Source organism: Engystomops pustulosus, chromosome 2, assembly GCF_040894005.1.
Source record: "Engystomops pustulosus chromosome 2, aEngPut4.maternal, whole genome shotgun sequence".
Lineage (NCBI taxonomy): Eukaryota > Metazoa > Chordata > Amphibia > Anura > Leptodactylidae > Engystomops > Engystomops pustulosus.
In genome coordinates, this window is record NC_092412.1 from 4,694,198 (window position 1) to 4,711,293 (window position 17,096).

Sequence of the window (17,096 nt, forward strand, 5' to 3'; positions counted from 1 at the left end):
TCAGGTATAGGGGTACACACAGGGTGGAGGTCAGGAGCAGGGTCAGGTATAGGGGTACACACAGGGTGGAGGTCAGGAGCAGTGTCAGGTATAGGGGTACACAGGGTGGAGGTCAGGAGCAGGGTCAGGTATAGGGGTACACACAGGGTGGAGGCCAGGAGCAGGGTCAGGTATAGGGTACACACAGGGTGGAGGCCAGGAGCAGTGTCAGGTATAGGGGTACACACAGGGTGGAGGCCAGGAGCAGTGTCAGGTATAGGGGTACACACAGGGTGGAGGCCAGGAGCAGTGTCAGGTATAGGGGTACACAGGGTGGAGGTCAGGAGCAGTGTCAGGTATAGGGGTACACACAGGGTGGAGGTCAGGAGCAGTGTCAGGTATAGGGGTACACACAGGGTGGAGGTCAGGAGCAGGGTCAGGTATAGGGGTACACACAGGGTGGAGGTCAGGAGCAGGGTCAGGTATAGGGGTACACACAGGCTGGAGGGCAGGAGCAGGGTCAGGTATAGGGGTACACACAGGGTGGAGGCCAGGAGCAGTGTCAGGTATAGGGGTACACACAGGGTGGAGGTCAGGAGCAGGGTCAGGTATAGGGGTACACACAGGCTGGAGGGCAGGAGCAGGGTCAGGTATAGGGGTACACACAGGGTGGAGGCCAGGAGCAGTGTCAGGTATAGGGGTACACACAGGGTGGAGGTCAGGAGCAGTGTCAGGTATAGGGGTACACACAGGGTGGAGGTCAGGAGCAGGGTCAGGTATAGGGTACACACAGGGTGGAGGCCAGGATAAGTGTCAGGTATAGGGGTACACACAGGGTGGAGGTCAGGAGCAGGGTCAGGTATAGGGGTACACAGGGTGGAGGCCAGGAGCAGGGTCAGGTATAGGGGTACACACAGGGTGGAGGTCAGGAGCAGGGTCAGGTATAGGAGTACACACAGGGTGGAGGTCAGGAGCAGGGTCAGGTATAGGGGTACACACAGGGTGGAGGTCAGGAGCAGTGTCAGGTATAGGGGTACACACAGGGTGGAGGTCAGGAGCAGGGTCAGGTATAGGGGTACACACAGGGTGGAGGTCAGGAGCAGGGTCAGGTATAGGGTACACACAGGGTGGAGGCCAGGAGCAGTGTCAGGTATAGGGGTACACACAGGGTGGAGGCCAGGAGCAGTGTCAGGTATAGGGGTACACACAGGGTGGAGGTCAGGAGCAGGGTCAGGTATAGGTGTACACACAGGGTGGAGGCCAGGAGCAGTGTCAGGTATAGGGGTACACACAGGGTGGAGGCCAGGAGCAGTGTCAGGTATAGGGGTACACACAGGGTGGAGGTCAGGAGCAGGGTCAGGTATAGGGGTACACACAGGGTGGAGGTCAGGAGCAGTGTCAGGTATAGGGTACACACAGGGCGGAGGTCAGGAGCAGGGTCAGGTATAGGGGTACACACAGGCTGGAGGGCAGGAGCAGGGTCAGGTATAGGGGTACACACAGGGTGGAGGCCAGGAGCAGTGTCAGGTATAGGGGTACACACAGGGTGGAGGTCAGGAGCAGTGTCAGGTATAGGGGTACACACAGGGTGGAGGCCAGGATAAGTGTCAGGTATAGGGGTACACACAGGGTGGAGGTCAGGAGCTGGGTCAGGTATAGGGTACACACAGTATGGAGTTGAGGAGTGGGCTAGGTATAAGGGTACACACAGGGTGGAGGTTAGAATTAAGGTTATATATAGGGGTGCATAGGTTGGAGTTCAGGAATAGGGTTAGGTATAGGGGTACACACAGGGTGGAGGCCAGGAGCAGGGTCAGGTATAGGGGTACACACAGGGTGGAGGTCAGGAGCAGGGTCAGGTATAGGGGTACACACAGGGTGGAGGTCAGGAGCAGGGTCAGGTATAGGGGTACACAGGGTGGAGGTCAGGAGCAGGGTAAGATATAGGGGTACACACAAGGTGGAGATCGTGAGCAGGTTTTATATATAGGGGTACACAGGGAGAATATGAGGAGCAGTGTTATATAGGGGTACACAGGGGGTAGATCAGGTACAGGGTTATATTTAGGTGTGGAGGTGAGGGCCAGATAAGGTATAGGGGTACACACAGGGTGGAGGTTAGGATAAGGGTTATATCTAGGGGTGCACAGGGTGGACTTCAGGAACTGGGTCAGGTTTAGAGGTACACACAGTATGGAGGTAAAGACCGGGTCAGTTATAGGGGTACACAGGGTGGAGGTCAGGAACAGGTTATATATAGGGGTACTGTACCCCTATATATAACCCTGCTCCTGATCTCCCCCCTGTGTACCCCTATATGTAACCCTGTATCTGATAGTAACAGGGTAGGAGGATAGTAACAGTGTTATAGCGTTACACACTGGGTGTAAGTCAGGAACAGGGTTAGGTGTAGTGATACACAGGGTGGAGGTCAGGAGACAGAGGTCGGGGGTACAAAAGAAATTTTGTCTGGGATTACAATTATAAAATATACAGTTTTGACTTACATACAAATTCAACTTAAGAACAAACCTACAGAACTGATGTGGTACAGGGACTGCCTGTATATATTCATTAGATATTTCGGATGGATGTAACAAAGCAGCTGGAATCACTAGTGGAGAGGACCCTGGAGAATAGGGTGAGGTCATAGTTTCATAGTTTCATAGTTTCTACGGTTGAAAAAAGACACTTGTCCATCAAGTTCAACCAAGGAAGGGAAGGGATTGGATGAGGAAGGGAAGGGATTGGATGAGGAAGGGATTTAGGGGAAACAATTCTATATAACATAACCATCAATGTTATTTAGGTGTAAAAAGGCATCTAGACCCTTCTTGAAGCTCTCTGCTGTCCCTGCTGTGACCAGCGCCTGAGCCAGGCTATTCCATAGATTGACAGTTCTCATAGTAAAGAAGCCCTGTCGCCTCCGGTGATTAAACCTTGGTTTCTCCAAACGGAGACAGTGCCCCCTCGTCTTTTGATTTGATCTAATCTGAAACAACTTACCACCATATTTTTTGTATGGACCATTCATATATTTAAATAAATTAATCATGTCCCCTCGTAGTCGTCTCTTTTCCAGACTAAATAAATCTAGTTGTTTTAATCTTTCCTCATAACTGAGACCCTCCATACCCCTTATCATTTTTGTGGCTCTACGTTGAACCTTCTCCAGCTCCAGGGCATCCTTTTTATGGACCGGTGCCCAGAACTGGACTGCATATTCCAGGTGTGGCCGAACCAGTGCCTTGTATAGTGGTAATATTACATCCCTATCACGAGAGTCCATACCACTTTTGATACATGACAAGATCCTACTGGCTTTAGAGGCAGCTGATTGACATTGCATGCTGTTATGCAATTTATGATCTACTAGTACCCCTAGGTCCTTCTCAACAAGGGACTCTCCCAGATTTACTCCCCCAAGGACATATTTTGCCTTTGGATTATTGGCCCCCAGGTGCATAACCTTACATTTATCCACATTAAACCTCATTTGCCAAGTGGATGACCAAACATTCAGTTTGTCCAAGTCACCTGCAGCTACTACTCCCATCCTCCATAGACTGTATTACACTACACAGCTTGTACTACTCCCCCCATCCTCCATAGACTGTATTACACTACACAGTTTGGTGTCATCTGCAAAAATAGACACAGTGCTATTAATTCCTACCTCTATATCATTAATAAATATATTAAATAGTAGTGGGCCAAGCACAGAACCCTGGGGTACACCACTCATAACTGGTGACCATTCCGAGTAGGAATCATTGACCACAACTCTCTGGATACGATCCTTCAGCCAGTTTTCAATCCAATTGCAAATGATTTCTGCCAAACCAATGGCCCTAATTTTACCCATCAGGCGTCTATGAGGGACAGTGTCAAATGCCTTTGCAAAGTCCAAGAACACAATATCCACAGCTGCTCCTCCATCCAGGCACCTGCTCACCTCTTCATAAAAGCAGATAAGGTTAGTTTGACAACTTCTATTCTTAGTAAACCCATGCTGGCTGTCACTTATTATACTATTTGATGTCACATACTCCAGTATGTAGTCTTTTACTAACCCTTCCAATACTTTCCCCACAATGGAAGTTAAGCTTACAGGCCTGTAATTGCCAGGCGAAGTTCTAGAGCCCTTTTTATATATTGGCACCACATTTGCCTTGCGCCAGTCACTTGGCACCACACCAGACATTACGGAATCCCTGAAGATTTTAGACAGTGGTACAGCAATAACAGAACTGAGTTCTTTAAGAACTCTGGGGTGTAACCCATCTGGTCCAGGAGCTTTGTACACATTGATTTTATTGAGCTTAGATTGGATAATGTCTACATTTAGCCAGCCTAGTATATCACAGGATCCATGACCCGCACTTGCACCACCCAAGTCAGAAGTTCTCTCTTCTATTGTATAAACGGAGCTAAAAAACCTATTAAGTATCTCCGCCTTCTCCTGGTCTCCAGTCACCGATGCCCCATTTTCAGAATAAAGGGGTCCAACCTGTTGTGACCCATTTTTTTTTGCATTGATATACCTAAAAAATTTCTTGGGATTTGTTTTGCTATCTTTAGCCACCTGTCTTTCATTTTGTATTTTGGCTGATTTGATTTCTTTTTTACAGATTTTGGTAAGTTTTTTGTAAGTATTGAAAGCCTCAGGTGACCCGTCAGATTTATATTTTTTAAATGCCCTCTTTTTCTCATTAATTGCCCTTTTAACTGTAGCTGTAAGCCACGCGGGGTGTAATCTCGCCCGTCTAAACTTGTTACCTATTGGAATAAATTTAGAAGTATAAAAACCCAGGTCCTTCTCCCATTATCCTGTATACAGGGCTTCTGGGACGTCTGGGGATGGAGGTTCATGCTCAGGATCAGATTTGTGTTCCTTCATAGACCCTCAAATGTAGTTTGAAACCTCTGGTCTTTACTGAATTCATCTTATAATGTATATGCAGTCACAGTCCATAGAGCCACCACCAACGCGTTTCCACTATAACTATAGCACAGCTAATGATAAGCTGGTAATCAGGAGTGTAACTACAGTGCTAGCAGCTGCTATGGGGCCCGCAGTGTCAGGGGGCCCGGCACTTAGGAGGGGATGATGTGCTCCGGTATATAAATATTATACAGCACATTGTACAGTATAAGATGTATATACCCTGCCGCATCATCCACAGTACACGGCCTGGAGCTCACATAAGAAATGTCCAGGGAAGCCGCAAAATGTTTCATCTCTACTTCCCCCAGAGATAAGACTGACAGCGAGTATATACATATGTATGAATGTATTGATGTTGTGGGGAATTGCTCTGGTAGATGCCTTGTAGCAGTGCAGGAAGCAGGGACACGCAGAGTTAAAGTCCAAAATCAGGTGTTTTATTAACACTTCTCTGCCAAAACACAAATTCAGCCTTGGCTTAGGCACATACAAAATACAAAATAAACCCTGCCCGGCTGGGCACTGCCTAATACAACAATAACAGCTACCAATACCTGCACCAGGCTGCCAGACACACGCTCTTGGCCAGCAGTAGTACAGGAGGCACTCAGTTACCTTCGCTGTGTGAACACGGTCCAGCCTTCAGCTCTCCAGGTAGTGCCTCTCCTACTGCTTCTGCCCTGCAGCCTAAATCAGGCTCTAATGAGGCCTGTGTCCTGCCCATGTGACCCTGCACCGGTGACCTGTCCCTGTGACCCTGCACCTGTGACCCGCCCCTGTGACCCTGCACCCGTGATCCTGCACCTGTGACCCGCACCTGTGGGCTATACCGGAACCAAGGAGCGAAGCCCGGGTGGAGTAGGAGTCCCACTACCAGCCTACCCCTACTCCATAATAAGCAGGCCCAGTATGGACATTACAAAGGTGTCTATGCCAGCGAGGCCAACATAGACCAGACACACTACTCCTGCTCACTACAGGTCTGCATTACCCCTTGGAAAGGGGCCAGCACCTCTGCCTAGAATTGCTATGGCAACCTCTCACGTGTGGCCACCCTCTCAAACCCTGTCAGATAGGCCTCCACATCGTCCTCTGCTGTCATCTTTGTCATGGCTTTGCAGAACTCTTTCCTGGCATATTCACAGTCATTGCTGGGACAGTCCTTTGCTGAGCAGCTGCCAGGGCTGTCACCTACTGGAGCAGTAATCTGTTTCCTGCTGTTACAAGTTGGCCTGTTACTGCGCAGCAATTGTCCTCTCATGCCTTTCCTGCTGCTACAAGTTGGTCTGCTGCTGCTGCACATTGGACTGGACAAGCTGCTTTACTAACTCTTCCATGTCTGGGGCTTGCAGCTTCAGCGCTGTCGACATTCAGGACATGAAACTAGTGTGTACTTCATCGCACTTTGCCCACATCCTCCACCATGTGTGGGGAATTGCTCTGGTAGATGCCTTGTAGTAGTGCAGGAAGCAGGTCCAAAATCACTTCTTCTCCAAAACACCAATTCAGCCTTGGCTTACGCACATACAAAATAAACCCTACCCGGCTGGGCACTGCCTAATACAATAACAGCACCTGACTATACATGTACTAGCTCTTGGCCAGCAGAATGTCAGGAGGCACTCAGTTACCTTTGCTGTGTGAACACAGTCCTGCCTTCAGCTCCCCTGCAGCCTAAATCAGGCTCTAACGAGGTCTGTGACCCGCACCTGTGGGCTATACAGAAACCTAGGACCGAAGCCTAGGTGGAGTAGGAGTCCCACTACCAGCCAACCCCTACTCCATAATAAGCAGGCCCAGTATGGACATTACAAAGGTGTCTATGCCAGCGAGGCCAACATAGACCAGACAGACTACTCCTGCTCACTACAGGTCTGCACTGGTCACTGAGTTACTGCAGACAAATCCAGGACTTGTACCACCTGCATTTTATCTGCCTGTAGGACAGATAGCGGTTCTCCCACACGACACCTCTCACTTTCTCACATACCCTCCCCCTCAGTTAAGACCCACCGTGCCTCTGTGCTCAACCGTGAAACTGAAATTTTGGAGGGACAAGAACCACCTAGTGACCCTGGCGTTCCTCTCTTTAGTTCTACTCATCCATGTGAGAGGAGAGTGGTCAGTTATTAGACGGAACCGTCGTCCCAGCAAGTAGTACCGTAGGGACTCTAATGCCCACTTTATCGCCAGACATTCCTTCTCTACGATACTGTAATTTTTCTCTGCTGGCGTGAGCTTCCTGCTCAGCTAGGTAATGGGGTGTTCCTCTTCCTGCTCAGGTAGGTAATGGGGTGTTCCTCTTCCTGCTCAGGTAGGTAATGGGGTGTTCCTCTCCATTCACCTCCTGTGGGAAGACAGCCCCCAGCCCTACATCTGACGCATCCGTCTGCACAATAAACTCTCCCTTGAAGTTTGGCGTAATGAGGACGGGAGATCCACACAACGCAGACTTCAATGCCTGAAAAGCCCCTTCTGCTTGTTCATTCCACCGCACCATGACAGGCCTTTTACCCTTCAGCAGGTCTGTCAGGGGAGCGGATACAGTGGCAAAGTTTGGTATAAACCGTCGGTAGTACCCGACAATGCCCAGGAATGCCCTGACTTGTTTGGTGCTCACTGGGTGAGGCCAACCCTGTATAGCGTCAATCTTGTTGACCAGAGATTTAATTATGCCTCGACCAATCACATACCCCAAATAGTCACACTTCTTGGGTTTGCAGTCAGGCCCGCTGCCCTTGTGACTCTCAGTCCTGGCTGTAAATGATGATATCATCCAGATAGGCTGAGGCGTATGTCCTATGTGGCTTTAACACTATGTCCATTAACCGTTGGAAGGTGGTGGGGGCCCCATGAATCCCGGACGGTAACACAACATAGTGAAAAAGGCCCTCAGGGGTGATAAAGGCTGTCTTTTCTTTAGCCCTATCTGTCAGGGATACCTGCCAATATCTTTTGGTTAGGTCCAGTGTGGTGAAGTACCAAGCTCCCCCTAGTCCCTCAATAAGCTTGTCAACCTGTGGCATGGGAAATCATAGCAAAATCGCAACGTCCCATCAGGTTTAGGGATTTGAACAATGGGACTGGCCCACTCACTTTTGGACTCCTCAGTAACCCGTAGTTTCAGCATCTTCTGAACCTCCTCTGAAGTGGCTTGCCTACGAGCCTCAGGGACTCGGTGCGGCCTTGATCTTACCTTTCCCCCTGGCTCAGTGACAATATCATGTTTCATTACAGATGTGTATCTGGGCAACACTGTATTTCTTGCTACAAACTCTCGAGCCTCTCGCTGTTGTCCTTTGGTAAGGAGATCTGCTGTTGTGATAAGTCTGCTCGGGTTTTCTCCGTCCGGGCCGACGTATCCTGTAGTTCACTTCTCCTATTTTCTCTAGAACCTCATATGGTCCTTGCTGAGGTACAAGTACCCGATCACCGAGATTAAAGGTCCTTACTTTTGCTGACCTGTTATAAACCCGGCTTTGAGTTCTTTGTGCCTCCTCCACATGCTCCTTGACTATGGGCATGACAGCCGCCACCCTGTCCTACATATCAATGATATGGTCTATTACACTTTTGTGGGGGGTGGGCTCTTGTTCACATGTCTCCTTGGCTATGTCCAGGAGACCTCTGGGATGTCCGCCATACACTAACTCAAACGGTGAAAACCCAGTAGCGGCTTGTAGGACTTCTCGGATGGCGAACATTAAATATGGCAACAGTACATCCCAGTCCTTCCCATCCTTGTTCACCACTTTTTTAGCATACTCTGTAGAGTTTTGTTGAACCATTCTACCAATCCATCCGTCTGAGGATGGTACACAAAGGTGCGTAACTGTTTAATATTAAAGATCCGACATAGCTCCTTGGTGACTTTTGACATGAATGGGGTTCCCTGATCTGTGAGGATCTCCTTGGGAAGTCCTACTCGGCAAAACATGGCAAACAATTCTTTAGCAATTAATTTTGCAGATGCATGCCATAGTGGGATGGCCTCAGGGTATCGGGTAGCATAGTCCATGACTACCAGAATATGCTGGTGCCCCCGAGCAGATTTAACCAGAGGACCAACCAAATCCATAGCGATCCTTTCAAAGGATACCTCAATAATCGGCAGAGGTACCAACGGACTTCGAAAGTGTACCATAGGAGCATGCAATTGACACTCAGGGCAAATTTCACAATATTTTTTTACCTTATCATACACTCCTGGCAGATAGAAACGTTGCAAGATGCGTTTCAGTGTTTTTGTGGTGCCTAGGTGTCCTCCCATAACATGCTTATGTGCGAGGTCCAATACCATTTGGTGATATGGCTGTGGTACCATTAATTGCTCCCAAGTCTCACCATGCACCCTATCAACTCAGTACAATAATTCCTGATTAACCACCACTCGAGGAAACAACTTATCAGCACCTCTGTGCTGAGGTGCTTCATTAATTTCTACTACATTTTCTCTGGCGCGGACCAGAGTGGGGTCCTGGAGTTGTGCTGTACTGAAGTTTTCATGGGATACCTCCGAATCTGACAATTGCGGCTCTGTCACTACCTCCTCAGTTTCGTCTGCCATAACATCTAGGGGAAATGTTAATCTACCATCTTCTTCTACGGTAGCCACCCCTACCGCAGGAACCCCAGAGTCTGGGTCATTAGGATCGGGTTCTGAGATCTGACCAGACGACACAGGAGAATGAACCCCCAATTCTTGGTTTCCCCGCCATAAAGTCCAAAACATGGGGAAGTCCCGTCCCAAGATAAAGTCATGGGGCAAGTTCATGACAATCCCAGACTTCTCCCCACAAGAGGTCTGGAAGTTAATAATTGTGGTGGGGTAGTCCATTACGTCCCCATAGAGGCACATGACTCCAATTGTGCGCCCTGTGGCTATCTTGAGGTCTATGAGGGACCCATTAATTAAGGTCACCCGACTGCCTGATTCCAGCAGGGCCAACCCTGGATACCCTGCTGCATTCATCCGGCATAGGTGGCACTCATCAGCAGAGTCGGGGCTAGTATCTGTGTAGACTGGGGCAGCATAGAGAGAAACCCTTCTGGCAGAACTGCAGTCCATGGGATCTGAGGAATTGGGGCAATGGGCTGCAATATGATCTGGCTCCTGGCAGGTCCAATAGGGGGGAGCCTCCCCCCTGCTCCTCCCCTGGGGTACCTCCATGGGAAGTGGTTTTAGCCTGAGGACTCATGGGTGACATGACCTTCCGTGCCTTTGGGCCTGCCCTGGTATAATGGGCTCCCTTTTTTAGGGACTGGGTAGCACAAAACCTCTCCACCAACCCTACCAGTGCCTCGGCATCAGACGGGTCCCTGTGTCCCACCCACTGCTGGATCTCACCCAGCAAGGCCCACAGGAAACGGTCCAAAACAACTTCCTACACAACCTGGGCTAGAGTTGATGTCACTTGCGGACCTGATGAATCAGTTGGTGCATCTGTCTCCTTGGTGGTAGCGCCTCCTGGTAACTCCAGTCGTGCACTCTTTGAGCAATTAGATGCAGATCCACACCTAGTCGGGCCATGATCTCTTCCTTTACCTTGGGGTAGTCCTGGGCATCCTCCTCGCTCAGATCATAGTATGTCTGCTGGGGATCAGCGACAAGGAAAGGGGCCAACACCTCTACCTAGAATTGCTATGGCAACCTCTCACGTGTGGCCACCCTCTCAAACCCTGTCAGATAGGCCTCCACATCGTCCTCTGCTGTCATCTTTGTCATGGCTTTGCAGAACTCTTTCCTGGCATATTCACAGTCATTGCTGGGACAGTCCTTTGCTGAGCAGCTGCCAGGGCTGTCACCTACTGGAGCAGTAATCTGTTTTCTGCTGTTGCAAGTTGGCCTGTTACTGCGCAGCAATTGTCCTCTCATGCCTTTCCTGCTGCTACAAGTTGGTCTGCTGCTGCTGCACATTGGACTGGACAAGCTGCTTTACTAACTCTTCCATGTCTGGGGCATGCAGCTTCAGCGCTGTCGACATCCAGGACATGAAACTAGTGTGTACTTCATCGCACTTTGCCCGCATCCTCCACCATGTGTGGGGAATTGCTCTGGTAGATGCCTTGTAGTAGTGCAGGAAGCAGGTCCAAAATCACTTCTTCTCCAAAACACCAATTCAGCCTTGGCTTACGCACATACAAAATAAACCCTACCCGGCTGGGCACTGCCTAATACAATAACAGCACCTGACTATACATGTACTAGGCTGCCTGGCACAAGCTCTTGGCCAGCAGAATGTCAAGAGGCACTCAGTTACCTTTGCTGTGTGAACACAGTCCTTCCTTCAGCTCCCCAGGTAGTGCCTCACCTGCTGCTTCTGGCCTGCAGCCTAAATCAGGCTCTAACGAGGTCTGTGACCCGCACCTGTGGGCTATACAGAAACCTAGGACCGAAGCCTGGGTGGAGTAGGAGTCCCACTACCAGCCTACCCCTACTCCATAATAAGCAGGCCCAGTATGGACATTACAAAGGTGTCTATGCCAGCGAGGCCAACATAGACCAGACAGACTACTCCTGCTCACTACAGGTCTGCATTACCCCTTGGGTTACAGCAGACAAATCCAGAGCTTTTACCATGTACTTTTTATCTGCCCGGAGGACAGAAAGTCCCACACGACACCTCTCACTTTCTTAAATGTGTATATGTGCTGTGCATATGTTCTCTATGTGAATGTATATGGTGTGTTATATACTATATGTGATGTGTATATGTTCTCTATGTGTATGTATATGGTGTTATATACTGTATGTGATGTGTATATGTTCTCTATGTGTGTGTATATGTATGTATATGGTGTTATATACTGTATGTGATGTGTATATGTTCTCTATGTGTATGTATATGTATGTATATGGTGTGTTATATACTATATGTGATGTGTATATGTTCTCTATGTGTATGTATATGTATGTATATGGTGTGTTATATACTGTGTGTGATGTGAATATGTTCTCTATGTGTGTGTATACGGTGTGTTATATACTGTATGTGCAGTGAATATGTTCTCTATGTGTGTGTATATGTATGTATATGGTGTTATATACTGTGTGTCATGTTTATATGTGATGTGCATATGTTCTCTATGTGTATGTATATGGTGTGTTATATACTGTATGTGATGTGTATATGTTCTCTATGTGTGTATATATGTATGTATATGGTATGTTACATACTGTGTGTGATGTGTCTATGTTCTCTATGTGTATGTATGTGTATCTATATGGTGTGTTATATACTGTATGTGATGTGTATATGTGCAGTGAATATCTTATCTATGGGTCACTTAGCTTCTCGGTGCCTGGTTCACGCTCTGTGTGCTGCCAGGTGCTCTAATGTTCCTGATCGAGTGCTCCTAGTTCACCAATCCAACTGGGTTCTTGGTCCTTGGATAACTTCTACCTTTTGGTGCTCTGAAAGCACCCAGTGTATGTTCTCTAATTATACCTTGCCGGGTATACCAAGCATACAGATCCTGGGGCCTGTGGCCGGATCAGGTTGTGATTTGGATCCATGGTAGACCCAACAGGATGGAGAAGGTGTACCGTGGTAGCACATAAAAAGTCAGTCTTTCCATGTGCAGCCCACTGGTCAGCGGCTTGGTCCAGTACTGGACCGGTGCCAATGCTGAGAAGCATCAGTGTCATCAGGCGTGGAGAAGCTTTGCTTTCACCTAGGGACGCTTCTCCCAAGAACCCTAGGTGCTAGCATTTCCCGGAAGTTGGGAATGGATAGGATAAGACCCCAGGAAGTGCTCAGGACACTAGGCACAATAGAAGCAAACTTTTCCCTGACGTCTTCTGATACGCTCCTGGGAAGAGAGTCTGGCTCTGTCCACCTCGATAGGCTCTTCTGCAGATGGTACAACTGGAGGCTGGAGCGGTCTTTGGAAAGCAGGAGCCAGGCGAGGAAGACGTTGTGGACGGACTTGGGGTTGTTCCAGGCGTAACTCTACGGCACGCTCCCTAAATTGCACATCAATTCGGGTGGCTAGGGTGATGAGGCCACTCAGGGTAGGCGGCAGGTCCCGAGCGGACAGAGCGTCATTCCAGGAGAGTTCCGAGGCCAGGATACAGAACTGGACAGCATTTTCTCCCATGGATTTTTCTCCCATGATGAGATTCATCATTGCAGTCTCAGCAGAAGAGGCCCGGGCGGGATCCTCAAAGACGAACCGGAACTCTGCCAGAAATGCAGTGAGATTAGCCGTGACCAGGTCATCTCTATCCCAAAGAGGAGTAGCCCAGGCCAGGGCTCTCCCAGAGAGGAGGCTGACGATGAATGCCACCTTGGATCGCTCCGTGATGAATTGAGATGGCATGAATTCTAGGTGCAGGTAACACTAGGTTATAAAGCCCCTGTACGTCTTAGAATCGCCATCATACTTGCTGGGCATAGACAACCGTAGCCTAGGTTCAGCAGCAGGAAGACAAGCCGGGGTAGAGGGAGATGTGGGAGCAGCCTCAGGAACCTGTTGTTGTTGGTGGGTGGCTAGCAGCTGCTGCAGCATGGCGGTGACCTGTTTCAGCTAATCATGACGAGCGGCAATCTCTCGGGATTGTTGGACCACGATGGTAGCAAACAGCACAAGGCATAGACACAGCTTTCACTAAGGCTCTAGGCACGAATATCCGGCAAGGGTAACAGGAAGAGGCAAGTTGAAATAGTTTACCTTAGATAGGCCAGCGGCAATTAGTGGCGCACTGGCCCTTTAAATCTGCAGAAGCCACCGCGCATGTGCCCTAGGAGTCGGGAACGCACACGCACGGCTGAGGAGGATGGAGCAACAGGAGCAGGGGCCGGACAGGATAGATCAGGAGCCGGGTGCGTGTGGCATGCTGGCGAGGGGCGAGAGGCACGGGAAATGCCTTGTTACTCTCAGAGGATGTTGTAACTCATCAGCATAAATATCCAAGAACTTCACCCAATTGAATATAGTCCAAGAAATACTTAGGTAATGTGTAATGTATAGTAAATGTAACCCCACAATACAGACACACACGCAGTGCGACATGCACTAACAGGAAAAGACATATAGAAATATAAAACGACACATCTGAGAGTCTGCCATAGGACCCGTGGTTCTCCTGTGCTCTAGGGACTTTGCTCTACAAGGGGTTAGTATGGGCGGCTGATTGGTTCCCACCAAATGGAATTTCTTTAGATTTCTTTATGTTGATCATTCTGCAGGTCAACTCCATCCATGGACAAGATCATGACCTCCACCAACCTCTCTGACATTTACCCCGATATCTTCATCCTGGAGGGACTTCCGGGCGTTGAGCCATCCCATGTGTGGATATCCATCATTCTTCTCATCATGTACGTCTTAGCGATGTGTGGGAACCCCCTGATGGTTCTCCTCATTGTATCAGAACCGCGGCTCCACAACCCCATGTATTATTTCCTCTGTAGTCTGTTCCTCACAGATATTATTATGTTAAACTCCATTGTCCCCAAGATGTTCTGCATCTTCTGGCTCAATCAAAAGGAGATCAGCTTTCTCTCCTGCTACATCCAGATGTTCTTTGTTCATTGCCTTTCATCTCTAGAGTCCGGGATCCTCATGGCCATGGCCTTTGATAGATACATGGCTATCTGTAATCCCCTCCATTACATAAGTGTCCTAACCAACACCCTTATAATGAAAATTGTGCTGGTCCTGGTCATAAGAAGCACAGTCATCGTGATCCCAATTTCCTGGATGTCCAGTAGACTCCCGTACTGCCAGAGCCACATCATCCCTCACTCCTACTGTGACCACATGGCGGTAGCGCAGTTGTCCTGTACAGACATCACCATCGACAATGCCTATGGCTTGACCGTGGTCCTGATAGTCATTGTATTTGATATCTCCTGCATTGCTGTGTCCTACTACTTAATACTGAGGGCAGTTTTCCGACTTTCCACTAAGAATGCAAAGAGTAAAGCCTTTGGGACATGTTCATCCCACATTTGTACCATCCTCATGCTCTATACTCTGGGACTGTTTTCTTTTGTGACTTACAGGATAGGAAATATTGCTCCATACATCCATGTCATCATGTCCAACATCTACCTGCTCATCCCACCAACTCTGAACCCCATCATCTATGGTGTGAGAACCCAGGAGATCCGCACTGCAGCTTTCCATCTCTTTACACCTGTTGCATATTAAGATTTGTACTGTTCAATGTAGTAAATATGGAAGGGTGTAGGCGATCTGTAATATTATCTGTGCTCACCTGATGCTGGATGGAAGATCCATCACCATTGGAGAACTCTTCATTTTATTGAACCTTTTGAACTATTATTTTTGTAAAGTACATGAAAAATGCTAAACAAAGACTTTTCTTTTCATACAAACATATAAAAACCATATATGGAAAAAAACATTATCTATAGTATTTTACATCATCATAAATCCTGGAGAAGTTCCAGACATGTATACTGTATACATGTAGACAATGGGTGTAGAGGATGATGAGTCTGGAGAAGGACAATGGATCTGGAGGAGTATGATGGGTGTGGAGCAAGGTAATTGGTCTATAGGAGGACTATAGGTCTGAAGGATGACAATGGGTGTAGAGGAGGATGATGGGTCTGGACGAAGTCAATTTATCTGGAGGAATACAAAGGGTCTGGTGGAGGACAATGGTTGTGGAGAAAGATGATGGGTCTAGAGGAGGATAACGGGTTTTATGGTGAACAATGGGTCCAGAGGAGAAAAATGGGTCTAGAGGAGGTTAATAGGCTTAGAGCTAGGATGATGGTCTAGAGAAGAATGATGGATCTAGACTAGGTTAATGGTCTTGAGGTGGATGATAGTTCTACAGGAAGATAATGGGTCTAAAAGAGGGTCCAAAGGATGACAATGGGTCTAGAGGTTGACAAAGGGTCTAAAAGAGTGAAGACAGCTTTGAAAATGGGTCATGGAGTCTGGGTTACACCACATTGGTCTGGGGGAGCAAAGGAGTTTAGGAAGGTCGGAGAGGTCTAGGATACAATGGTTTAGAAGGCCGGAGGAGTCAGCTGGAGGACAGAGTTGTTCGGATTGCAGAGAGTAAAATGGAGGAGATAGGTTTTAAGTAGACAAAGAAGACTAAATGAAAGGGTGGAAGCAAGTTAGGAAATTTGTAATCAGTGAACAATGGAGGGAGACGTATTTTAGAATACTCCACCAAGGGTACTATGGTTTTGACCTGCCAAAGACAACTGCTTGACCTGACAGGATAACGAAATGCCCAAAGTGTTCAACACCCAATACTGACCTATGGCACGGCGTATGGGCATGTGACCACATACAGACATTATGGGAGAAAGTTAGGGAGCACATAACCACCCACTGGACAGTCAACTTGCCCCTTGGTCCCCTGGTACTGATTTTCCATGATGTAGAGAACAAAGAGATCTAGGAAGACATAAGAACGGACATTCATGCCTTTCTTTTCTTGGCCAAACGGAGCATAATGAAACACTGGATACAACAGTCTACAGCCACTATATCAGGAATAACAACTCAGATGCGGCACCTAATTAGACAAGACAGACTAGAGACGTTAAGACTAGAGATGAGCGAGCACTAAAATGCTCGAGTGCTCGTTAAGTCGAGACGAACTTTTCCCGATGCTCGAGTGCTTGTCTCGAATAACGAGCCCCATTGAAGTCAATGGGAGACTCAAGCATTTTTCAAAGGGACCATGGTTCGGGAAAAAAATGTGTTATTTAATTGAAAAAGAAAAAGATTGTCAAACATCTGCAATCTATTCTTCACTTCACCGCGCGTATATTATCTCCCGACAAGTTAGCAGATGTGAAGAACAGTGAAGAATAGAATAAAAACAGTGAGCACAGGATCATTTAAGTGAAAAACACAGTGAAGAATAGATTGCAGATGTTCGGCACATCTGCTTACTTGTCGGGAGATACGCTGTCCCGGGATCCGTTCCTCTTCTTCCACTGAAGTCTCCCCGATGTCTCCGTGCTGCTGTGCCCACGATGTCTCCGTGCTGCTGTGCCCCCGATGTGTGCTGCTGTGCCCCCGATGTGTGCTGCTGTGCCCACGATGTGTGCTGCTGTGCCCACGATGTCTCCGTGCTGCTGTGCCCCCGATGTGTGCTGCTGTGCCCACGATGTCTCCGTGCTGCTGTGCCCCCGATGTGTGCTGCTGTGCCCCCGATGTGTGCTGC

The 17,096-nt window shown here is 48.4% G+C and overlaps 1 protein-coding gene across 2 annotated transcripts in view; it reads left to right on the plus strand.

The window, feature by feature from the left end:
• The window catches only part of LOC140117147 (olfactory receptor 52N2-like), a 135,789-nt gene extending 119,042 nt beyond the window's left edge, over positions 1-16,747 (plus strand). For both annotated transcript variants that reach the window (XM_072133611.1, XM_072133612.1), the window contains exon 5: positions 14,119-16,747. In XM_072133611.1, the coding sequence (XP_071989712.1) occupies positions 14,132-15,085 (954 nt within the window). In that variant the 5' untranslated portion in view covers positions 14,119-14,131 and the 3' untranslated portion in view covers positions 15,086-16,747. The remainder of the gene's footprint in view (positions 1-14,118) is intronic.
• The last annotated feature ends 349 nt before the right edge of the window (positions 16,748-17,096 follow it).